The following is a 25498-nucleotide window of genomic DNA, read 5'->3' on the forward strand; positions in this document are numbered from 1 at the left end:
GCACCAGATAGACAGGGTGATTGAGTACAACTAATTATCATGGACAATGTGTTATCAAAACCAAACCCGCAAGAGATCTTCATCAGCAGAAGATTATTTACAACTAGCACAATTAATGGGTGCATATCTTTATATAATTTCTCATATCCACCAACTCTGAAGCAATTTTACTCAAGATATTAGATAATAATAGCTGTAAAATAAGATTATATAGCATATGTTTTTACTGAAAATCCCTTCTAAAACAAATGGACATTTCACTTTTTATAATTTTTTTCTGTGTACTGCAGCATGAAAAGGCTTGTGTATTTCACAGCGAGTTGTTAATTATTCATAAAAACTGAATATTCATAAATATTGAATAAATATGCATTTGAGTCTGACTCAAACCTGATATATGACATGCATTTTCATTGAAGACTGTTGGTTATGCAACAACAAATATCTTAAAAATGAATTTCGTTTTATCTTGGTTTAATTAAAACCTGACAGATCTCCTCACATTTATGACATTAAAATCACATCTTAAAAGTCCACAACAAGAAATATGCTATAAAATAGTTCATATTTCAAAGATTTTGTTGGCACAGTGGTTCAAACACTTCAAGTTCGCATGAATTTTTTATTGCGCTATCAATTGATTTAGTGGTCCACAGAGTCTGTGCCAAAGCGGCAAACCCTGACCATTTCTGTTTACAGTGAATTCATAATTTATGACGCATAGTATTAATGTGAACTTGAGATCATCATAATAGTTCAAACTCTCTGAGAATGCCATTAACAATCATATAAATGAAAATCCCCACAATGTTAATGTTTTCCTATGACACATTCTGATACACTCGACTGCTCCGCTTTGAAAATTCCCAAAAGGAAGAACTCCTGCTGTCATTTATTTCATTGAAAAAAAAAAAATCATCAAAAAAGCATGCTTCTTGATTTCTGGAGGGTATTAAAGCTTTACATCCCCTTTCCCATGAAACACAGTTCGTAAGAGTGCACATGGTAACAGCAGACCCCTCGACAAATTCAAGCTGTCAACTGGAGCAAGACTCCAGGGTTGACTGCTTCGCTAACATGTGTAATATAACCAGACAGACAGCCAGGATGACAATCTGGTATGTTATGCAGAACTTGAAGAAGGCATCAGGGGTTCCCTTGAGGTCTTTAAAGGCCTCTAATGTCCACAGCTTTCATTAGGCGCTCTAGAGGGATTTCACTTAAGCTTGTTGAGAACTGAAACACAGGAACCGGATCGTGATCAGTTGAAACAAGTTCAGTCATGCACTGTGTCATTAAAAATTAATGATTTTCTAAATAAGTAACTGCAGTAAACCACTACAAAGTGATTCTTTAACTTATTTTGTGGACATTTTGTAAATAAAGCTTCTGAAAACATATTCCAACCAGTCAGTCTTCTTTCAATGTCCAACACACACACACACACATATATATATAAATATATATATATTAGTGCTATATATTAGTGCTGCTAATATATATGAAGAGTTCATATGCAAAAGCCTCTAAGTGCCCTTTGAAAATTTCTTCTAAAATGAGCATTTGTATCAGGCTCCTATGTGTAGGTTCAGTAATTTCACTTTAATGGTAATGAATAGTTTCTTTTCTTTCCCATTAAAGTAAAATAACTGAACATAAACATAGGAGCCTGAGAAAATAACCATATTAGTAGAAAATTTTAGATGGCACTTAGAGGCTTTTGCATCTGAACTCTTCATATATTAGTGCTGTTAGTGCTGTGATTATTCAATTATTATTTCTTTATTTTTTATTTTTCAGTTTAACGTGTTAAAAACATTTGACTGTAAATACTGACTGTATTTATTTATTTTCATAGATTAAGTTACTTATATATGTAAATTGGAGCATTTTTATGTAAAAATGCTATCTATCCATCTTCTTAAAGGGATACTCCATCCCAATATGAAAATTTTGTCATTAATCACTTACCCCCATGTCGTTCCAAACCAGTAAAAGCTCAGTTCGTCTTCGGAAAACAGTTTAAGATATTCTGGATGAAAATCACCGTATGCTGTGTATGCTCTTCTGTGTCATCTGCGCCACAAGGATGTGCTGTTTCTATGTGTATTTACATTTACATTTACATTTAATAAAACTGCATTTGCTTTTATTGTTTTTAATTTTTAATTTGGGACAATGTGTGGATTTTAAATCAACAAAAGAACAATGATATGAGCTTAACGCAATACAGATAGAAATGGCATTTTATTTTATATAATAAATAAAAAGAAAACAGATAGAATAGAAAAAGAATAGAACAAGGTAGTGTTAGAGGTCTTTTTTTTTTTTTTTTTTGCTTTTGTTAATTGTATAATAAATGAAAAGAAAACAGATAGGATACAAAAAGATTAGAATTTAGATTTATTTTATTTTTTTAAGAATAGAATTAAAATAGTGAGTTCTAAAGTTAGAGGGTCAAATAAAGATGGAAGAGATGTGTTTTTAGCCGATTCTTGAAGATGGCTAAGGACTCAGTTGCTCGGATTGAGTTGGGCAGGTCATTCCACCAGGAGGGAACATTTAATTTAAAAGTCCGTAAAAGTGACTTTGTGCTTCTTTGGGATGGCACGATCAAGCGACGTTCACTTGCAGAACGCAAGCTTCTAAAGGCACATAAGTCTGAAGTAATGAATTTAGGTAAAGGGTTGCAGAGCCAGTGGTGGTTGTGTGGGCAAACATAAATGCCTTGAATTTTATGCAAACAGCTTGAATTTTATGCAAACAGCTATTGGTAGCCAGTGCAAATCGATACACAGAGGTGTGACGTATTCTTTTCCGCTCATTAAAAATTATTTTTTTTTTTGTGTTGTTGATTAGTTGTGGATTTTTTGTAGAGTTTGATGGAAGTGGTTGGAAGAGATGCCAAGAGAGCGTTGCAATAGTCTAGCCTGGACAGAACAAGAGCTTGAACAAGGAGTTGTGCAGCATGTTCCTAAAGAAAGGGCCTAAACTTTAATTTAAAATAAAACAGCGCATCCTTGTGGCGCAGATGACACAGAAGAACATACACATCATACGGTGATATGGAGAGACAGAAAGGAGACTGCTGACAAAGAAATTATTGAATAAAGTCATTATTTTTGTTTTCTTCACTTACAAAAAGTGTTCCTGTCACTTCATATAACCCAGATCGCACGTCTGATGGCAGATGGAGTATTCTGATGATGACTTTCGTACCTTTTATGGACCTTGACATTGTTATTTATTTGGCAGTCTATGGGACAGTCACAAGCTTCCAGGTTTTCATCCAAAATATCTGGGCTGAGCTTTTACGGGTTTGGAACAACATGGGGGTAAGTGATTAATGACAAAGTTTTTATTTTGGGATGGAGTATCCCTTTAAACAGCACTTACGGCTGTTCCCCTTCTCTGTCACAGACCCTTTCCTTTCCTTCTCGTTTTTCCTCAGAATCACCTTTCGTGAGGTGTTGCTGTTGCAGAAGCACTTGATTAATTTCCTCAATCTCCTCCAGATACAGTTCCATACACAGTTAAAGAGCCAATCACGAGCTTATTCCAGACCCTTCCCGTTGCTCCATCTCGCAGGACTTGTTACTATGCACGGCAACCTTTGTTTTGTGAGGTCAGGCTCCAGAGGTGTAGGCAGGGTGCGAAGCTCGCCATCTTTCCTCTCCGTCCTCCCCTCCACTCTTCCAGATAATGAAGTCAACTGTTTGAAAAGGAAAGGGCACCATTCTTGGTTTTATGATAATTGGCCCATCTGTCATTCCATAAATAAAGCGGATCAGCTCAATGTGTTTGGAGCGAGCACTGGTGGGAAGCGGGGCAGGGCGCATCCAGGAATGACAAGAAAAACAAATGACTTCCTCCGCTCCGCAGGCGCGGATTCTTCAAGCATGAACATGGCACGTTATGGGGCGAATGCATCAGTGAGAGGCGGCTGTTTTTGAAAACATCTCGCCCCACATTAGGAGATTATCTCAATAATGGAATAAGCATTTGAAATGTGTCTGTAGTGTGAACAGCTATTCTTGGCTGTTTTTTTCTTGAGAGCAATGTTTTCAGGTGGTTGACGACTTCAAATCTTGGAGACAGAGGAAGGACGGCTGGGTGCAGGTAGCCTTGATGTTATGATCCACCGAAGGCTCCGGAGTAACTGGGATGTTGCATTGCCATGGTAACCAACCACTGATCTGCAGAGTTGTGGTGGAGGGGAGTGTCAGTGACAGAGAAAATGACAGACACATCACAGCACACAGGAGGAGAGGAAGAGTGTAAGAGAGACGGATAGAGAGAATAATATATGAAACTGCAAAAGACACCTGTGATGGACTGAGTGGGATGAAATGAAGAATGTATGTGCGTGTCACATTTAAGTAAAGTTACATTTACTGTTGTTTTGCAAATATTATGAGGTGAAATCCTGTCATTTCAATAGGAATTCATGCGATCGGGAATTTCAAGTAATGTTCAAAGATTTCCCCAGGCAGATTTCACTCAAGTTTATGTTTGTCACGCAAATTCACCACATTGACCAATAGAATAATTACTTGTTTTTTTAATGATTTTTTTTTTGTGTGTTGTTTTTTATTCATTACTATATTAATAGACCTTCCCATGAAATTACACAATTTAAATTGCATTAAACAAAACATTTAATTAAAAGAAATATTTGTTTGTGGCAACAGTTTTTAAATTATGAAATGTATATACATAGTTTACTGATACGCTTGCACCTTTCGCAAATCGGGTGCTGAAAAAATACTAACAGCATATGCTGATTAACAATGCTATCAGTTAGCGCAATGTATTCTGTTTTTTTACATTGAGACAGTCTATATCAGCTATTAGAGTTTAGCAAATACCGAAATGACTGAAATACAATTCGTTCCTCCAACAAAAAGAGCCATTTCAAAGACAATATTTACTATAAAGGAAGTGCTGAAATGGTAAATGTTAAGAGAGACACGGGGGTGTCACAATGTGTGGTGTACAAGGGAAGGTAATTTTCTTTTAATTTTGAACTGTTTTTTTTTGTTGTGAAAAAGATTATTGTTGAATTGTCGATAAGGAGATGCTGCAAGGTCAACGCAATTCCTGCCTGAGATAAAGTAGTCAAGCTGTTGGCGGGCAGCAGGAGTCTCTGAAGCCAACTGATAAAAGCTCCAACACTGAGGATGCTGAACGTTTTGAGCAGAAAGGTACCGATAACATAGATAGGCCTTAAGATCCAGGCCACCTATTTGGAGGGGATTTGGAGGGGATGTGGGGGTGTGAAATATAGTGACAGGTTGATACGATTGAGAATACCTTCAAAGCGTACAGTATGGAGACGAGAGGGTTTATCTAGAATATTTCAGGTCTCAGCTTCCTCCTCCATTTAGGTTTCTTATTTATTTATTTTTGTAGAACTACCGAAAATCCATTCAATATACCTAATGCCTGTCATGCACTCTTAAAAGGTCTGTAACACCTGGCCAAATCAGACACACAATTATTTGTTATATTTAACAATAATACCTAACATCCCTCACTCAACCATTAAGCCAACTATGAGGGTCTATGGACCCTTCCCCCGAAACTCAAATAACCCCAAAAGGACAGAACAGGTTACCACAGTAACCTGATAAGCTTTATGATACGTTATGATAGAATCATATAACCTCCCCAGGGGCATAGCAGAAGTTAAAAGACCTCACATCCGTGACCCACTGCTCTCGTGTCTCTTCTTCTGCGCTCTTATCCCCCTGCATCCAGATGCTCGTTCAACGGCCAAGGCAATGCAAATATCACACATTTAACTAAACAAAACTGAGATTTAGCATCAGCTGTGGACCAAAGTGTAAAACGGAATGGTTTCACTCAGGTGTTTAACTGACTCATTTTCCATAGCTGCATTTTCTGGTTTCTCTAATGGTTTCATTGATACTTTAACCCCCCTGTGTGTGTGTGTGTGTGTGTGTGTGTGTGTGTGTGTGTGTGTGTGTGTGTGTGTGTGTGTGTGTGTGTGTGTGTGTGTGTGTGTGTGTGTGTGTTAAACTAGTTTGTGTCAGTGTTTAGTTGATAAAACTTTTGTGCACAAATTACATGAGTTTCTGATTCTGTCACTGTTTGTGGATAATGTTCCTTTAACAATCCTGATCTTGTTACATGCTCTAATGCACTAGTACTGTAAGAAAGTTATTTTCTATGGTCACAAAAATATTTTTTGGAATTACACTGAATGCTCACTGGACGAACAGTTCATGTTATTATTTTGTTCTGTTCATATGATGATTTTGTTCATGTTTTTCTTATTGTATTATTTTCAAGAGACTTTTTTCTGACTATCACAGTTAAATGAGTTTGTTGTTCATGCAACTAAAATGAAATTTCTAATCAAAGAATAAACGCAGGGTATCCAAGCCAATGTCAAGTCAAGTCACCTTTATTTATATAGCACTTTAAGCAAAACAGATTGTGTCAAAGCAACTGAACAAAATTAATTAGGAAAACAGTGTCAATAATGCAAAATGACAGTTAAAGGCAGTTCATCATTGAATTCAGTGATGTCATCATGCAGCTCAGTTCAGTTTAAATAGTATCTGTGCCATCATTTGCAATCAAGTCAACGATATCGCTGTAAATGAAGTGTCCCCAACTAAGCAAGCCAGAGGCGACAGCGGCAAGGAACTAAAACACCATCAGTGACAGAATGGAGAAAAAACCTTGGGAGAAAACAGGCTCAGTCGGGGGGCCAGTTCTCCTCTGACCAGACGAAACCAGCAGTTCAATTCCAGGCTGCTGCAAAGTCAGATTGTGCAGAGGACTCAACTGGTTCCTGTGGTCTTGTCCCGGTGTTTGTCTGAGACAAGGTCTTTACAGGGGATCTGTATCTGGGGCTCATCTAGTTGTCCTGGTCTCTGCTGTCTTTCAGGGCTGTAGAGGTCCTTTCTAGGTGCTGATCCACTAGAGAGAAGAGCGGCATCACCCCAGGAGGGATGAAGACCATCTCTTTTCAACAGGTCAGGTCTGCCCCAAAAGCTCGTCTAATTGTATATGAAACCTATGATATTCTACAGGCACCACTTAGACATCCAGCCATTGAGTGACGACAGTCTGCTATGTATCTCATCACCACGGTAAGCAGGGAGAGGACCAGAGCATATTACAGTGTTTGACATCATGCTTGCAAGTTCACACACCTCTTTAATGTTACAGTAACAGTGGGCACTTTAAAACAAACAGCGTCTAACAATGAACCGAGGGAACCAAGGAAAGTATGTTAACGAACTAAATAACAAACACGTGTGATAATCAAATGAATTTGGACTCTCATTCTGACGGCACCCATTCACTGCAGAGGATCCATTGGTGAGCAAGCACTGCAATGCTTAATTTCTCCAAATCTGCATCTTGGATGGCTAGAGGGTGATTACAATTTAAGCTAATTTTCATTTTTGGATGAACTACTCCTTTAAGAAGTAGCCCATGAATGTTTTGTACTTCATCAACTGCAGCTTTTTTCTTCTTCTTCTTCTTCTTATTTGTCCATGTGGAACTCTTGATACACAGCAGAACCAGCCTTGTACCTTAGAAAAGCTGTGAAGCCTCCATGACATATTTCTTTTTCCTCCCAATCAAAATATGATTCACACTTTTTCACACCTGGAACTGTCCAATTATAGTGGCGCTCCACTCAGGTGGAGGTATCTATTTCCCCCAGTCCCTCTTTGGGGTGTATTTTATTTGCCGTCTTGAATGGACATCAGTGGATTACTGCACTCAAGAAGCTGTGAAATCCCTTCATAGACCTTGAACAACCAGGATTACTAGTGTGTGCCCTTTCAACAAATGCCATCAAGGGCAAACCATCCCTCCTGAATACAGAGGAGAAGCCCCCATCATGCTTACTATTAAAACACACTCTGAGGGCCATTCACTCTATATAGCTATCTTTTTCAATTTAAATCCTGCTATCATGATACCAGCAAAATTAAAAATGTAATATTTAGCAGTTTATTTTATCACAGTTATCTTCGTCTTCATTTTTATGTCTGTTTTTTAAATTATTTTCTCTAATTCACGTTGCTTTAATGTTCTTCTGTGTCCTTTTATCTTCCATTTCTGTTCTCTTACATTTGATCTCATTTATGGCTCATATCATTTCTGAAATTTATTTTAGCTGAATTACACTTCCTGATGTGTTCATGTGGTAGGAGCAAATAAATCAAATGCAAGGTTCAGCTGTTTTATTTGCAGATGAGCTGTTGGTGTGGTGTACTGTTATAATTTGGTGTTTTTAAAAGCAATTTGTGTTTGTACTTTAAAGCAATAAAACTTAGTAATGAGAATAGTGAGAATTTGCTAACCCAGCTGTCTTTCCCCTGACCTGAGCAGTGACTATACTTGCTTGTTATTATTAACATGGCTTGATTTACTATGGTGTGAGATGTTTGGATATTAATTTTTATTATGGCCTATTTCTCTTTCATTTATGTTCTTTAATGCTGTGGTTACTGACAGTACAGATTACTGAAAATCTGGCAAGTCAAAAGTCATGGAAATTAGTAAAATGTCAAAGCCATGGACAACTTGCATTTTCACTCGGTTCTAAATCAGTCACCCCAATAGTAGTTTTGTGTGTGTGTGTGTGTGTGTGTGTGTGTGTGTGTGTGTGTGTGTGTGTGTGTGTGTGTGTGTGTGTGTGTGTGTGTGTGTGAGAATTAAAAATGTCAAGTGTAATAAAATGAAATTTCAAGGATTCATAGCTGGCATACAAACGGAAAATTGTGAACACTCTTCATTATTATTATTATCTTAAAATACATTGCAAAAAGTAATTTTTTTGATAAGTTCTAAAAATACTTAATTATAGTTATTCCATTTAATTATTATTACTTGTTCCATGGATTAATAGCTGACATCAGTATCAAAATTAAAATCACAAAGAGTGCATTTTGTGTATTTTTTTTTTTTTTTTATTATTATTATTTATTGTCATAGAATACTTGAATTAGTACTGGATCCTGCTGGATTTGTTTTAGTTAGTTTTTGTTTGTTTGTTTGTTTGTTTGTTTGTATCTGAGAATTTAACTCCTAACTGACATCCAAATGGAAATGTGTGTCAAACTATATAAAAATAAATGTTAAAAATCCTAAAAATACAGCATTAACGACCCACATAGCAAACGGACTTGGCCCAAATGTGGCCTCAAGCTGGCACTGCTGGCCTCCTGTCGGCAATGGCATGTACCCTTTCAGCCAGAGCTGGGCCATGTGTGGCAATGACGGCAGGGCGGGGATCCGGCAAACAATATGAGGTCCGATTGTTGGTGGGCGGAGTGTGGCCCAGATCAGTCAGGTGATATGTGGCCCAAATCAGGGTATGATCTGGCAGCATATTATGTGACCCATGATAAACAACATGCATGATAATGGTTAAATGATCACATACATTTTAACTTAGTGTAGTATTGTTAATATGTAGTCTTTGAAATGGCAAGTCAAAACAGAATGAAACATTATCATTTCAAAATTAAGCAAATTAGTCAAGTGCATTAAACTGCACTTAATTAAAATTTTATTAAATTTTATATTATTATTCTTGGTACCAAAATAATCTTAGAATCCTTACATGAAAAGAGAGAGAGAGAGAGCAAGAGAGAGAGAGAGTGAGAGAGAGATAGAGAGATCAGAGAGATCATTTAACCATCATGTAATAATTAGTTGGTTTACCATGAGGCACATCATTATTATTAGTATGCTGTCATGCACAAGCATTAAATAAAATGATCATGAAAGTATTTTTATTTTTTTTATTTTAATCCTCTGTATCCATGTGATGCTTGGTGTGAGGAACAGAACAGATCCAAATTCAAACCGCATTCATTGGTGATATGTATCTCCTTCCTCTGTAGCTATAGTAACAATAGAAAAATGTTACTTTAATAAGTTTTACAACAAGTTTTACGGCAGCGATATCAAACGCTCATTGGCTCTCGCCGGTTTCGTCATAGATTGCGACATGCCGTGTTTCCGGTGATGCGTGTTTTGAATGAGAAACGCGCGCCACAGAGTGGATCGGGATAGTATTTTCAGCGTTTAACAATTTAGATTATTCCCTGCTCCTCGCACTACTATTATATTCTGCCAGAGAGGACTGCAACTGCAATGTATCGTCATTTGGACTACTGTGGTACTGCTCTTTGACACACCTGTAATAAATTATTATGATTAAGTTACATGTGTCTATCTGTTACGTTTCTCTTATAGATTGCATTCTTTATATACTCGCTCTTTATTGGTTGATTTGTTCTTTATAAAAATAAATAGAAAAATCAATGCAAAAGGTTTTTTTTTTTTTTTATTTTTATTTTTTTTAATTGCACAGTTACATGATGTGTGAGTTTTAAGTCTGATTTTCTATTCAGTTTAATGTACTTTATTGGCATAGTTTGTGTGTACATTAATGTACAGATGTGGGCCGGATCTGGGCCAACATATGTTGCTGTCTGGTTTACCAAAGCATGTCACAAAATGAATAATTGTGATTATAGTAATATACAAGGCAATAATCTGAAATATTAAGATTCTGTATTCCCAGACAGCAATATAGTGTTGGTCCAGATCCGGCCCACATCTGGCCCACATGAAATCCAACAAACTGCTTGCTGTCTTGGTTTGGGTCTGGGCTATATAAGGCTCAGGTGTGGCTCAGATTTGGAGATTCTGGTTTACTTAAGGCTGAGAATTGGCACCAATAATAAAACCTGTTTTGGCCCAGTTCAGGGACAGTTCAGGGTGATTAACTGGCTGAGATTCGGCCCGGTTATGGCCCATGTGTGGCCCTTGTCTGTAATCCAGTTCTGGGCCACTTCAGGGCCGTCATTCTTTGCGGCACTTGGGCTGAGGGAAAAGTGATTGTGTGGCCCGGATCTGGGCCAGAAGACATTTGCTATGTGGGGACCCATAAAGGCCATGTGAAAGTCACTGAAAATTAAACATCACACAATTTGTGAAAAAAAAAAAATAAATTGTGTCACAAAATACATTGAATTAATACTGGATCTCACTGGAATATTTCCCTTTTTTCAGATTTTAAGGTCTGGAAAAGTCATGTAAATGAGTAATACCTTAAAAAGTCATGGAAACGATGTATTTTTAAAAATTTTATAGCTATTGGCTATACTTTTTTTGAGTAAAAATTCAAGTGTAATTAATGTACTCTATATAAAAATTTTTTTTAATAATCCTAGAACAATGGTATAAATGACTAGAAATGGGGTGCAAAAGTCATGGAAAATTATAAAAGGAATGCTTTATAACGCTTCACAAAATACACTGAATTAATACTGGGTCGTACTGAAATTGTTGCTTTTTTGAATTTTAAAACTGGGATTCGAAGCCGTGGAAAGGCATTGAGATAACTAATATCTTAAAAATTAAAGGATGGATCCAGTCATTCATTCTACACCTAGAATTGCATCTTTCATCTTTCAAAAATTTAGCATCTTTCACCCCATCAGTTGCGTCCCTGGCTTCTATCTAGTGTAAAAGTCTAAAGCCCACCTTAAAGTGCAAAATGTGGCCTTTGAGACAAGCCCTTATGTGACAAAGTGCAGTAACCTTCTCTAACAAAATGCCACAGCTTATTGCCAAGACGAGTCTGTTGTACTTCTTCAGGAGGAGACGTTAGTGGGCTTTGACAGGAGGGAGGAATCGCGGGCAGTTCAGTGAAGCGATACTCGAGAGATTATTGGAACGGCACCCTCTCCTCCTGTGAACTCAATTGAGGCGTCATTCCATTACTGTGCCAAATCATTTAAGAGCAAGAGACAGAGCGTCCGCAAATGACACCAGGCCGATAAATAAAGACACGCACCTTTCCATCGGCGGGAATGGTTTTAATAAGGCAGTGAGTGTAATCAGTGGCTTCACTAGTGCCTGCCTCCATAAAGCCAGGCATGATTGTCCGCCAGGGATGGTGATTTATGAGGGCAGCCGCAGCAGTGGCTTCTTGCTTGATTACATGGCTACCCGCGAATGCATGCAGCAAACAGATATTAAATCAGCGGGGCATATTCCGATGACACCGCACTGAAGGGAGCGTGGGCGGGGGGCGGCTGCTCCTGGATGTGGGTGGGGAATTGCGTTTCCAGCGGTTTTGATGAGTTCGCCGACGGTTCGTGTATGGCAGTCATTACTTGTCATGAGACTGTAAATACTAAGGAGGATTTCGCTATTACTGTGACGTGTGGGTTACACACAGACCCTTGATAACTGCTAGATGGGAAAAGGGCAAATGGAAAAGAAAAATGACAGGGCCTCTGTGGCGCAGAAGAGAGTGTGTGCTTTTGCACTATAAAGGCCTATGGATATTTGTGTTCATAAGAAGATAACTAATAATTAATGATCATGTTTGTGGATCCTGGGCTTTTTTGTCTCATGTGGCCCCACAGGTCTATAAACATTCTAGACATCTTTGTAACTTTCACTTTTGACTTGATTTTTTCATCATTAATATTTATCATTATAGAAAAGCATGGGTAAATGGGTGCCGTCAGAATAAGAGTCCAATGGGTGCCGTCAGAATAAGAGCTGTGTGTTTATAATTAACAAATTTGTAAGTCGTTTTTAACTTCAAACCACTGTTTTCAGGTTAAATACGAGTACTTTATCCATAATATTGCTTTCTCCAGTGAAAAAGTAATCTCGCCTGAATCAGGAGAGAAATATGCACAGATCAAGCTCTATTTACAAGCAGAAACAGTCCAAAATAGTTCTAAACAAATATGTGAGTGGATTTTAATGTGAGAGGACAACGGTGCATGGACTTTTTCACTGGAGGAAGCGTTAATATGGATTTTGAAAACAATATTTTGGCAATTCAAGCAATAGTTAAAACTTCTTAATAAAGGATTTGTTTCTTACAAACACGCAGCTTTTCACTTCACAAGATGTTAACTGATGGACTGGAGTGGTGTGGAATACTTGTGCACTATTGTGATGCTTTTATCAGCCGTTTGGACTCTCATTCTCTCATTATATACACACATGGGTCTTTCATAGGAACTGAACCCTTTTTTTAAAAAATCTTGGTTTGAAATGACAGTGAATTACAACAGAGATCCTATAAGGACAGGTTTTAAAAATTTCAAATTTAGGACAGCAAACTAAACTTTTCCTTAAGTGCATTCTTAAGTATTAGGCCTATTACAAAAAAGTGAAAAGTGAAGACACACTGCTCATCTTCTTTTAACAAAGTTAATGAGTATGGAGTTCAGGACATTAAACTTTAAAATATGTAAGTAATAAATAATTCAAAGTTTCTTTTTGTTTCAACTCTGCTGAAAGAGAGAAAGCTGCAACCTCGGGCTATAGGACAATTTTAGGGCCGGTTTTGTGCTTTAAAATTTAACATTGAATTCCTCATCCTTTGGGTTTTCGAAACATGTACAGTATTGTTGACAAAGTAACCATAAGATGGATAACTGGTGTTGTTTTAAAAAGCGAGAAGAACAGCCTTAATTCTCTTTGGTTAATTCATAAGGATTAGTGGGTAGAAAAATCAATTGCCTTTTTTCCTTGTAAACGGCAGTATGGCAGCTTTTGTGAAAACAGAGATAGGGAGCAGCATTAAATCACTAAAATAAATAAAATCCTGTGTTGGTTCTGTGTAATGCATTTTACAGAATGGCATAGTGCCACCCTATGGATGCAAATGACAAACGTAACTTTGAAGGACAAAGATGATGTACACATTAAAATGTACAAAACACTGGAAAAATAACTCTATACCCCTTAATTTTAATGTACGATTGGGTGCGGTCATTTGAATGAGGGTGGCTCTGTACACAACAGCTCATTATGTTGGTTGATACTGCAAACTGGTATTTCTTATCATATTAATGTACTCTCATAATTGCAAGCACACTGGTTTGCAGCTCAAATAGTTACCATTTACTGCATTTTGTTTTTTCCTTCTAGTTGTTTACATCCAGCAGCTAATGAGTCTCAGACATTCACATGCCGTGTATGATTTACGGACTTCTCACATCACAAATTCCCCCGTGTGATCTGATCAGATTATACAGTCTGGCTGTGAGATCCTTACCTGATTCAGCCGGGAACGGCACAGTAACAGTCCGAATGTGACTGATTTAAATTGCCAGTCTAATTCTCTTGTAGCTATATGCACTAACTGCGTTTGCTTTCCTTGTATCTTCAACGTGTCTTTTTTACAGTCCAGTGATTATAACAAGGTCATCTTGTGTGTAAATCTAAGTCTGTTGTTGTGTAAATAGTAGTTTTGAGTTATGAGTTGAGTTGACATATCTATGTCGTTTATCTAGAATGGGGAATTTCACGTCATCAGTGCCAGGGTTGTCAGGCTCAGCGTGTACTCAGTTTGTCCAGGTAAGCTTATACGGTATTTTTGAGTTTTGGTTTATTCAAGTGTGCTAGTATACTTATTTTAAACTAAAAATAGGAAAGTATACTTTTAGTTTACTTTTTATGTACTTCTCAGAAATGGGCTTTATGTACTTCTAAGATATATACTTATAATGACAATTAAGTATACTTGACTTATACTTACAAAAAGTCAAAATATACTTGAACTTTACTTTAGTATACTTAATAAAATAAACTTGAAGTATACTACTTTTTGGTAAGGGTGGGTTTGTTTTGGTTCATAGTGAGCCGAAAGTGAAAGTCTTATTTTTTTTTTTAACAAAAATTCCACTCAGCCCAGATCAGTATAATATTCGTGAATGAATCATTTAAAACTGTTTTTTATTCTGAAATGAAGGCTATCGTCTGACTCAAAAGAACTCACTAATCTAAGTACCAACTTAAAGGGATAATCCACCCAAAAACGAAAACCTTAGGTTGTTCCTGAAAGACGTATTTTGAAGTATGTTGGTAACCAAACAGTTGCGGGTCCTGTTGATTTCAGTTGCATGGACTAAAAATACAATGGAGGTTGAAGGGAACTAAAACTGTTTGGTTACCAACATTTTTAAAGGGGTCATATGATGCGATTTAAATTTTTTTCCTTTCTCTTTGGAGTGTTACAAGCTCTTGGTGCATAAAGAAGATTTTTAAAGTTGCAAAGACTAAAGTCTCAAATCCAAAGAGATATTCTTTATAAAAGTTAGGAGTCAACCACACCCCCCTAAAACGGCTCATTCTAACACGCCCCCACATGTCTATGTCACGATGTGGGAAGATTTGCATAACGCCATCCAAATGTTTACGCAAAGAAAGAAGGTGTAACTTTTATTCTCGCTGTTGCCGCCACCGCTATGTTGTGGAGAAGCGTAAAAAGACAGTATAAGTCATTATAATCAGTAATTATGTCCCCACTGGATGCAACAAATACCTTGTTCATAATGGGTTTTAATGTTTTTGTCTGGTCGTGCTGGGAGATGGTATCACAGTATAGTAAGGGGCGTAACATTTCGGTCACATGCTTGAAGTATTCGGACAATCACAACACACTGGATAGCTGGCCAATCAGAGCACACCTCGCTTTTCAGACCGATGAGCTTTGTAAAAATCAACGCATTTTAGAGGAGCAACAATAATGTACATTATGTGGACAATAATGTGTTTTTTTTTTACCTTAAATCACATAGACACATTTCATTACACCAAATACACAAAATAATGTTCTTTTTAGCAACATCATATGACCCCTTTAAATGTACATATACATTAGGTCTGCACTATTGATTGAAAAAAATATATATAATATAAATATTATAAAGAATCGCTATATTGTTTAGTGCGCTTTTTATGTCAGAGTGTGTTCTTTTACGCACTAACAGGTCATGATCCAGTGTTTTCAGTGTCTCAGAGTAGGTCGGTTCACAGTAAATGCTACTTGTAATGAGAAGTGTTTCGCTGCGTCCGAAATTGCATACTTCCCTACTATATAGTATGTGAAAAACAGTATGTGAGGCGAGTATGTCCGAATTCATATTATTTGAAAAACAGTAGGCAAAAAGTACCCGTATGACCTACTACTATGTCCGAATTCGTATTATTTGATACTTCCGCCCAGCTTCAGAAGTGCACATACGATGGGATGTTTCAGACACTAGTGGGTCACGTGACAGTAGCAACATGGCGGATGTAGTACGTCTGGATTTCATATAGAATGTACTTTTTTAACGGTTGTGAAGTAAATTCAAATGTAGTACCTACTCAGACAGTATGCATACTTAGTGTCTATTGTGTCGCGATACGCTTTCAATAGAGTTTTTGACATGCTGCAGAGCCACTCTATGCTTTTTATTTACTCCATTCATATTAAAAGAATTTTATACATTTCATATTTAAATAACTTCAGACAGTCTCTCTTTGATAAACGACTAATAATCTTTATCTAACCATATATATATATACAGTAGCAATATAATATAAAAATATTCAATTATTATAACTAATATAATAATTAAAAATAAGTACATTTGTATTTGATTTGTAAGTATATACAGGGGTAATATAATATATATCATTCATTATAAGTATTGGCTTTATATATATCATATATATATATATATATATATATATATATATATATATATATATATATATATATATATATATATAAAATTGTTATAAATAATAATTATTTAGTCAAATTAAAATATTATTACAACATTTTTGGCCAATTTGCACAGCCCTAAAAACAACAAGCAAAGCAACTTCCCCAACTCATGCAGCCCTTATGTATATCTTATGCCTTCAATGCCTGTTTTTATTTATTGTTTTTATTTATTAGCCTGGGTATTTTTTATACAGGATGTTGTGTCCAGTAACTGTGTTGTGATATTCTCCAAAACCACATTTCCATTGAGGGTGGAAGAGAGTGCTGTTCATTCACTCCCTCCCACCTACAACTCCTGGCAGCACCGAGACTCAAACCTGCGACCTTCTGGTAACTAGTCCAGCTCTCTAACCATTAGGCCACAACTGCCACCATAAATATATAAACAGTTCCAGTCCTGGATGCTGATTATAATTTTGCACACAATTAGATATATTGTTCTTGTCAAGATGGTGTTGTTGACCTTAATCCTTTCAACTCTTTCAGGTGCCAAGAGTCTTTATTAACGGGCAGTGCATTGGAGGAGGCACAGATACAAAACTCCATCAGCAAGGGAAACTTCTGTCTCTTATTGAACAGTGTAGGCCGTGCTGTTTGTGTATCAGCCCTGAGGGCTCAGGCAGTGCTCAATAATCAGTCATAATGTTTTGTAATATGTGTTTGTACACACTGGTCACCCTTGAACAGCCCAAACAGAGGTTAAGTAGTTGTATTTTAATATTTTATTATAATTTTGGTGTTATTATGCACTGTATGTTTCTTGTAAAATATAATTCCAAATGGTATTACACTAAGCATTTTAGATTACATTTTTGACATGCGTTACAACACCTCAGTATTCCTTTATGCACATAAATATTTTAAATAAAGTATTAAAGTCTTTTACAAAAATGTTTGTGTACATTTTTGTTCTGATGTAAGCACATAAACACAGACTGGATTGAAATAAAACCTTATTTTTCATCATTGTAAACCGATTATTGATGCTAATAAATATCTTTCTGGCTTTGAGAAGTAATGTATGGAAGCCTGTTTCTGTCACAGAATAAAAGATGGTAATTGTGAAAACTTTTTTTTCCCTACATTTCTGAGTTTACACTGCGTTCCAAAGTATTATGCAAGTGACATATCAATAGGATTTTGGTACAATAAAGAGTCAGATTTTTGTTTGTGTTGTTTTTCACATCTTTTTAGGTATCAATCTCAGACAGGTTTGGTCAATATTTTGCCAGTTCTTCGTAGGTAAATGGAAACCCTACTTAAAGAGGTTGTTGCACATTATTAAGCAAGTCACAGTTCTCATGAAATATGGTGAGGAAGAAAGATCTTTCTGAAAGACCTGTTAAATGCTAAAATACGCATTAATTTAAGCGCGTGTTGACATAATAATGACATAGTAGTTTAAATGAAAATTTTAAAAAAAAAAAAAAAGTAACATTTGAATTTTTAAATAAAAAGGTAAAGAACGGCTCGAATGCGCTCCTGGACACGTGGAGGCAGAAGCGCGCCTCATTTCTAATGCACCACGTGAAGCAAAAGAATGACGCATGTCGAAAGGAATGCCGGGAAAAGTACTGTAGGTGCGAGTGAGTCCCATTAGCCTCGTCTAACCGCTACACGAGCACAGTTTTCTGTTTACAATAAAAACAAAACCTTATTCCAGAGATGGCGGGAAGCGCTGGGGAATGGTGTCTCATGGAAAGCGACCCGGGGGTTTTCACAGAGCTGATCAAGGGCTTTGGTGAGCACTCTATATTATAACATTAGCGGTGCAGGCGCTAGTTCGGCTTCATTTGATTGAGCATGATCTGTGGTGTATATAGTGTGTGATTGCCTGCCTGCAATGTGGTTTAAATCCATATAATTCACCGAATTCATTGAATGGGAGTCAGCGCTGCACTACACTTATTAATGAATGCGGATTGACAGCTGCCTCACATTGTTGCTGTTCTTAACCTGTGTTTAAATAGTATGGAGGCAAAATGATGCCATAAAGATTTGCATGCGCAATGTGAGAGTTGTGGAAGTGTACATAAGACTGTACGCGTAAATTAATTTTGCATGCGCAAGAGAATCTTTGTAAAGGTGTAAAACGCCTTTCAAGCGCGTAAGAAAAAATATTTGCATATTTACTTATTTACATATTTATTTGCCATTTACTGTTATTCTTAAGTGTAATTCGTGCAATGTGAAACTGCATTTTGCTTCATGCACAAAATTAATATGATTTGTATTTTTCTGACTTGTATTTTTCCGTGCTTCCACTTTTTGCAAGGTTTTTTTTTTTTTTTTTTTTTTTTTTTTTTTTTATGGAAAATGTGGTGAAAGAATTTGAAGCCTGTGATTTGCAAGCAAAAACAACTGTTAAAAAGAACTCCAAAATGGATTGACTTCGTAGAACCAATCTGTATGTGTAAAAAATAAAAACGGTTGCAAATGTCTAAATGACTGTATATGTAGGACAAAAATTTATTGAAATAAAAAGCACTTACAGATTTGACAAGCTTCTCGCACCTGAGCGTTTGGAAGGGGGTGGGTCCACCTTCTCCTTGAAGTCAATCAAATGAGGCTGTCGCTGATTCTCCATTTACTGTTATCTGATTGGTTTAATAAACACATCATACGCCAAGACATTAGTGATGGGAAGTTCGAATCATTTTCTCTCTGTCTTAAATCTTAATTGCTATGCATTGTTTGGCCATCTTTGAACCCCTGGCTATTTTCCTTGGCATATGTTTTTTTTTTTCACTTTTGTATTCCTTAAATAAGTAAAGGTGCATCCCAAATCGTATACTTATGCACTATTCTAATTCTATGATTTGTTTTTTTTTTTGTTTTTTTTAGTAGTATGTTCACACTGAAAATTCCAAACACAAAAAGTGCACTTTATATACCTGGATGACACGCTTAACCGAAAAAAAGAAAAGTGTGGAATGTTGGACACTTCACGCACTCAACTGCAGTTTTAATTACGTAGCAAAGGGGGAGGGGCTATCAGACTTCAATTATGACAAAATAATATTATATAATTTATACACTTCATGGTTGGGTACATAGTGCATAAGTACATAGTGGATAAGTGTATAGAGTACAGTGCATCATTTGGGGTTGAGTGTTTAATACAAAAAAAAAAAATAAAGTTCGGATCATTTTACTGGCTTGGATCTTTGACTCTCGTTCAGCAAAATGAATGAATCATTTTTTCAAGTCATTTCGTTCATTTCAGCAGAACATAATGTAACATGTAAATATCCAAATTCCCTAACACATCTATTTACGTGAACATTGATCACATTATATAAACTGTAATACAACCAAGAACAACTTATAAGAAACAAATGATAAATTCATTGCTTAGCTGGCTGTGCAGTCTGTAATTTCCGCTCACCTCCCGAGTCTTTGGGTCATTCGTTCTTTTGTCACGTGACCGTTTCCCGGATCAGTATCTTGTAATGTTGCGTTATATTTTCGAATTATCAAAGTTATTTTCCCCATCATACGGATAAAATTTAAAGCATTAACCAGCTATTCATTACCACATTCAATGTTATGGAAAAGAATCATCACCGAAATTCACAAATGTATAAATTGTAAGAAATACAAAGCTATAAAGCGCAAATAAAATTTGAGACTAAAAAAGTTACGTAACTGTAAGAGTAAAGAAACAAAATACGCGCTTGTAAGGAAGATTAGAATTATTAATTCATTTCTTTATCCATTGGTGCTCTCACGTCACGTGACAAAAGAACAAACGACTCGGACCCGAAGACTCGAGAGGTGAACTTATCATTTGTCTTTCTGGTACAGACTGCATAGCCTCTAGTCAATGGGGCTAAATAAAAAAACGTAGATTAGTCTACGTTGAATCAAAAAATAAAAATAAGACTGATTACCCCTTGGCTAACTGCTAGTTTGTCAGACTAATTCTTTAGACACTGTCTTAACTCTGAGGCTAAGTTTATGCAACTGGCCTCTGGTCCCATTACAAACATTTGTACTCGGTATATTTGGACATGTTCAGTACATTCAATTCATATGTTTGTGGACATTATAGGACATTCATATTGTGTTCGATCATTGACTTCATTAGGGCATCATTTGCATGGTCTTAGAATTAATTTTTTTTTTTTTACATTATTTGGACATCATTTGCGTGTTCTGAACATTGAATTAATTTGGACATTATGCAGTCAAACATTTGATTCAGTGTGTTTGAATATCAGATGCAGGTTCCAAAGAGTCGACTCATTTTATGTTGAGATTCATGCAAACATTTTCTTGATTATAAGCGGACATCATTTGCATGTTCTAAACATTCAGTTCACTTTCTTCTGGATATTATGCGCTTGAGCGTTAGATTCAGTATATTTGTGAATCATTTGCACATTGTGAACATTCAATACATATTTTTGTGGACGTAGGTGCATTCAAACATTTGATTCAGTATATTTGGGCATCATATGCATGTGCCGAAGATCCAAAGATTCAGTTCATATTTTTGTGTGCACAAAAGAGCGTTTGAACAATATGAGCATCATTTACATAATCAAATTTATTTATTTTTTTATGCTCAGTGTTCCTCACTTCACAGTAGGTCTGCACAATTAATCACGATTACAATTATGGATGCCACAATTACGTAATCGTTCAAAGCGGCAATTAATCGTTCAAAGTCCACTTATGTTATTCTGAGTGTTTAAGATGTGTTTTTTTCTTTCTACATGTTATCTTAAGGTTTTTCCCATTATTTTAATTTAAGTTTTTAGTATAACATTATAATACACATATAATACCATTCATATTTTTACTTTTTTATAATTTAAAGAAGGAATCAATCCGATGTATAGTTGACATTTTAGTATTGATAATATAGTTTTTAAGTTTTTTTTTTTAGTTTTTTTATTTTTTTTTTTTATATGTACATGCCGTTGCATCAAACAATGGTATATAAACATCATTCAGTGTAAATTGTGATAATCGTAATTAATAATCGCAATTACAATTTCAAGGGAATAATCGATATTGTCATAATCGTGCAGCCCTACTTCACAGAATGTTTGGGCATTATTGGTTCAATTGAGAGACTATTTTTGAGCATTGTTGGTATGTTTAAGTGTTTTTGGACCATCAGTGGTCTATTCAAACATTAGATTCAGGATTTTCAAATGTATTTTATACTAGAATATATACAGGCATCATTTGTTGGTTTTGAGTCTTCGATTAAGCATCGATTCATGTTTCTGTTGTTGTCATCAGGGTGCAAAGGTGCACAGGTGGAAGAGATATGGAGCATGGAGCCAGAAAACTTTGAAAATCTCAAGTGAGCGTCATCCTTGAATCAATTATTATATCCAGTCTTCCTCCAGTGTTTAAACTGCAATTGAATATACATGTAAATCATTTCAGGCCCGTTCATGGTCTGATTTTCCTCTTCAAGTGGCAACCCGGTGAGGAGCCGGCGGGGTCTATAGTTCAAGACTCAAGGCTGGATCAGATCTTCTTTGCCAAGCAGGTGCACAGTCATGCATTTCATTAAATCCAGCGATCCGTAACAAAGTGCAAAAAGGATATCCAGAATTAATATTCATGAACTTACTGTTTCAGGTCATCAATAACGCCTGTGCGACCCAAGCGATCGTCAGTGTGTTGTTAAACTGTACGCATCCTGATATGCACCTCGGGGAAACGCTGTCCGAATTTAAAGAGTTTTCACAGAGTTTTGATGCTGCGGTAAGTGGGTGCACATTTTATTTTTAATGGCTATTTTTCATTAATATTGTTTATTAAGCTTGTCTTTGTTTATGTTTAATGAAGGGTCTTGCTCTCAGTAACTCTGAAGTGATTCGACAAGTTCACAACAGCTTCGCCAGGTTATTTTTACTTGCTTTTATGTTCATTTGTTTTCTGTTGGACCATATGAGAAATGTTATACATATTTTTTATTTCCTGTAGACAACAGATGTTTGAGTTTGACGCAAAGTCGTCGGCTAAAGAAGAGGACGCTTTTCATTTTGTGAGCTACGTTCCTGTTAACGGCCGACTTTATGAGTTGGACGGACTTCGTGAAGGACCCATAGACCTGGGTAGATGGAATTGACGTTGAATCGTTTGTATTTGAGAAGTTGTTTTGTGTTTTTAAATGATTTTGTCACATTTTCAGGTGCGTGTGACCAGGATGATTGGATCAGTGCTGTGCGCCCCGTCATTGAGAAAAGAATACAAAAGTAAGCGTCAAGCTGGTTTGAGTTGGTGATATTTCTACAGAACTGTTTTTTATTAATGCATTTCTGCTTTTGAACCCATCCAGATACAGTGAGGGTGAGATTCGATTCAACTTGATGGCCATTGTTTCAGACCGCAAGATGTTTTTTGTGAGGAGGATCGTTGAACTGCAGGCGCAGCTCACAGAGGTGAGATCTTCTGACTGCGTCAAATGTGGGAATGACAGAATGATGAAGGTTGTTTAAAGACGTTTCTGCTGTTCACAGGAAGAGCCGATGGACACAGACCAGAGTGGAAATCATCTCAGCTCTATCCAGTCAGAGATCGCCAAATACCAGCTCCTGATCGAAGAAGAGAACCAAAAACTTAAAAGATACAAAGTATGCACTTCTATTTTCCATCAGTGAGCGTTTAAAAAGTAACTTGTTAATAGCGTATTATTAAAAATAACTCTACTTCTCTTTATTATTGTTGATATTGTTTTCTTTGTTGAGCCTTTAAAAACAACTTTTTTAAAGTTATGCATGTTGTAAAATATCACTTAATCATAATCATAATAATACATATTATTATTATTATTATTATTTATTATTATTAATTTGTCTTTTAAAAGGTTATATTACAAATGAGTTTAATGAATTATCAAATTTAACATTATTATTATTATTATTACATATATATTTATTAATTAATATTATTAATACAAGATAACATTATTATTAATACTATAATTTTTGTTTTCCTCATTGATAATTTAAAAGATAACCATTAAGTTTTATATGTTATAAATTGATTTTATAATAATAATTATTATTATCATTATTTTCTTAATTTGTTTTTAAAAATGTAATTATATTAATACGTATTATAATATGGTATAAAGTATAAAATATCAAATCTCAATATTGTTGTTTTCGTCATTGACACTTCAAAAACTATAAGTTTTAAAAATGTAACTTTATAACAATAATAATAATCATTTATTATTAATCATTTAAGTTATAAATATCACTCTTATAATAATTATAGTAATATTATTATTAAAAGTATTATAAAAAACTATAGTTGTAACTCACTTACATATTATATGTAATAATATAATAATAATATTTGTAATTATATAATATTTTTTTAATAATTGTTATTTATTTTAAAATGTTTATAAAATATAATTTGATAATAATATTATTTTTACTATTATAACAATAATTATTATAATTTATTATTATTATAAAGTGATATTTATAACAACTTAAAGTTAAAGAAAACTTAAAGGACCAATGAGGAAAACAATAACTATTATTATTATTATTATTATTATTATTATTATTATTATTATTATTATTATTGTTGTTGTTGTTGTGGTTGTGGTGGTGGCGAAATGCCTCTTAAATAAAGTATAAGAATAGGAAATGTAAAAAAAAATATTTAAAAAATCTACACTGTTTGTTTTTTTGTTTGTTTAAATTGAGAACATTAGAAGGAAGCACAACTACCTGCCCTTTATAATGGAGTTACTGAAGACGCTGGCTGAATACCAGCAGCTGATTCCACTGGTGGAAAAGGTAAGTCCAGTCACACCAGTGTGTTTGATAGCGGATCTCATCACACCGCTAGAGGGCAGTGCTGTTACGTTATCTTGACTTGCTGTTCTTCTCTTGGTAATTGGATTTGCATGAAACCTTACAGCTAATAAGGTAGTGAACTTTGAATGGTATTATGCAAAAAAAACAAAAACAAAAAAAAACTTTAATAGTTCTGAGGTAAGAGCATCCATATAATGCGGTTGTACATTTGCATTTATACACCCAGAGTGCAGTGTTGGAAATATTCTAGTATTCATATTCAGAATTCTAAATCTGAATTCAGTTCAAGAGGATGAATATGAAATTTGTCTTGTTTCCACCCCCCACCCCTCTGTTTTTTCAGGCAAAGGAAAAGCAAAGTGCCAAAAAAATACAAGAAGCCAAGTAACCCCACATTGTTAGACCCGGTTTAATTTCATGCCACGGAATATCTTGATGTGCATTTGTCTTCAGTATCCATAAAAGAAGCAGCTGTCATTTCCTTCATGTCTGTGCATGCATGCAAAGAGATGTTTAAATAATGTCTTATTTTCATATAAATTTCATTTGTTTCAGTAATAGTGTTGTTTCATGTTTTTCTTGTTAGCACACAGTAAAAGACTACAGTCTTAAATTGCTGTAAAATACTGTACATTAAAGCACTAAGTTATATATTATTTATGACTTCTTAATAATGAGCATAATCAGAAAGGTAAATCTCAAAATTTTTCAAATGTGAAAAGTCTCTTCTGTTAGTGACGGTTAAATCGAGAAAGATTTTTAATTATGATGTATCATAAATCTGTAGTAGTAACACATGGAAAACGTCTTCCTGTCTGTTAAGCAATGTCAAACTGCTTCTTGTTTTCAAAGAATTGGGTTGCTTTACATGGCAGTTTCGTGTTTTTCATGTTTGTGAGTAGAGCTGGTCTTTGTCCTGATGTTTCCTGTCATCTGGGATGTTTAATTTGGGAGTGTGACGCAGACTCTCATGGGCAGAGAGACTGCGGTCAGGCTTGTTGTTCCAACTGTAGCAACCAGTATTGAAAATATATCTCTATTTGCATGTTTGCGTTCCTCAAAAATAGCTCACTAGCTATTCAGTATGGCT

General features: G+C 35.6%; 1 protein-coding gene across 1 annotated transcript; it reads left to right on the forward strand.

Annotated features, from left to right (window-relative positions):
* The first annotated feature begins 18138 nt into the window (after positions 1 to 18138).
* On the forward strand, positions 18139 to 24966 carry LOC109047148 (ubiquitin carboxyl-terminal hydrolase isozyme L5-like). The gene is made up of 11 exons (XM_042711909.1): positions 18139 to 18341; positions 21857 to 21920; positions 22007 to 22112; positions 22205 to 22330; positions 22409 to 22470; positions 22553 to 22683; positions 22761 to 22824; positions 22908 to 23010; positions 23089 to 23202; positions 24289 to 24387; positions 24752 to 24966. Exons 1-11 carry the CDS (start codon positions 18266 to 18268, stop codon positions 24794 to 24796), a joined length of 990 nt encoding a protein of 329 aa, XP_042567843.1. The 5' UTR covers positions 18139 to 18265; the 3' UTR covers positions 24797 to 24966.
* Positions 24967 to 25498: the final 532 nt, after the last annotated feature.

Source organism: Cyprinus carpio, chromosome A22 (genome assembly GCF_018340385.1).
Source record: "Cyprinus carpio isolate SPL01 chromosome A22, ASM1834038v1, whole genome shotgun sequence".
Classification (NCBI taxonomy): Eukaryota; Metazoa; Chordata; class Actinopteri; order Cypriniformes; family Cyprinidae; genus Cyprinus; species Cyprinus carpio.

Coding starts and splice junctions, on each gene's coding strand:
- LOC109047148 (XM_042711909.1), top strand. CDS start 18,266: ATGGCGGGAAGCGCTGGGGAATGGTGTCTCATGGAAAGCGACCCGGGG. Junction 23,203..24,288: donor AAAAACTTAAAAGATACAAA/GTATGCACTTCT, acceptor TTGTTTGTTTAA/ATTGAGAACATTAGAAGGAA. Junction 24,388..24,751: donor TGATTCCACTGGTGGAAAAG/GTAAGTCCAGTC, acceptor CTGTTTTTTCAG/GCAAAGGAAAAGCAAAGTGC.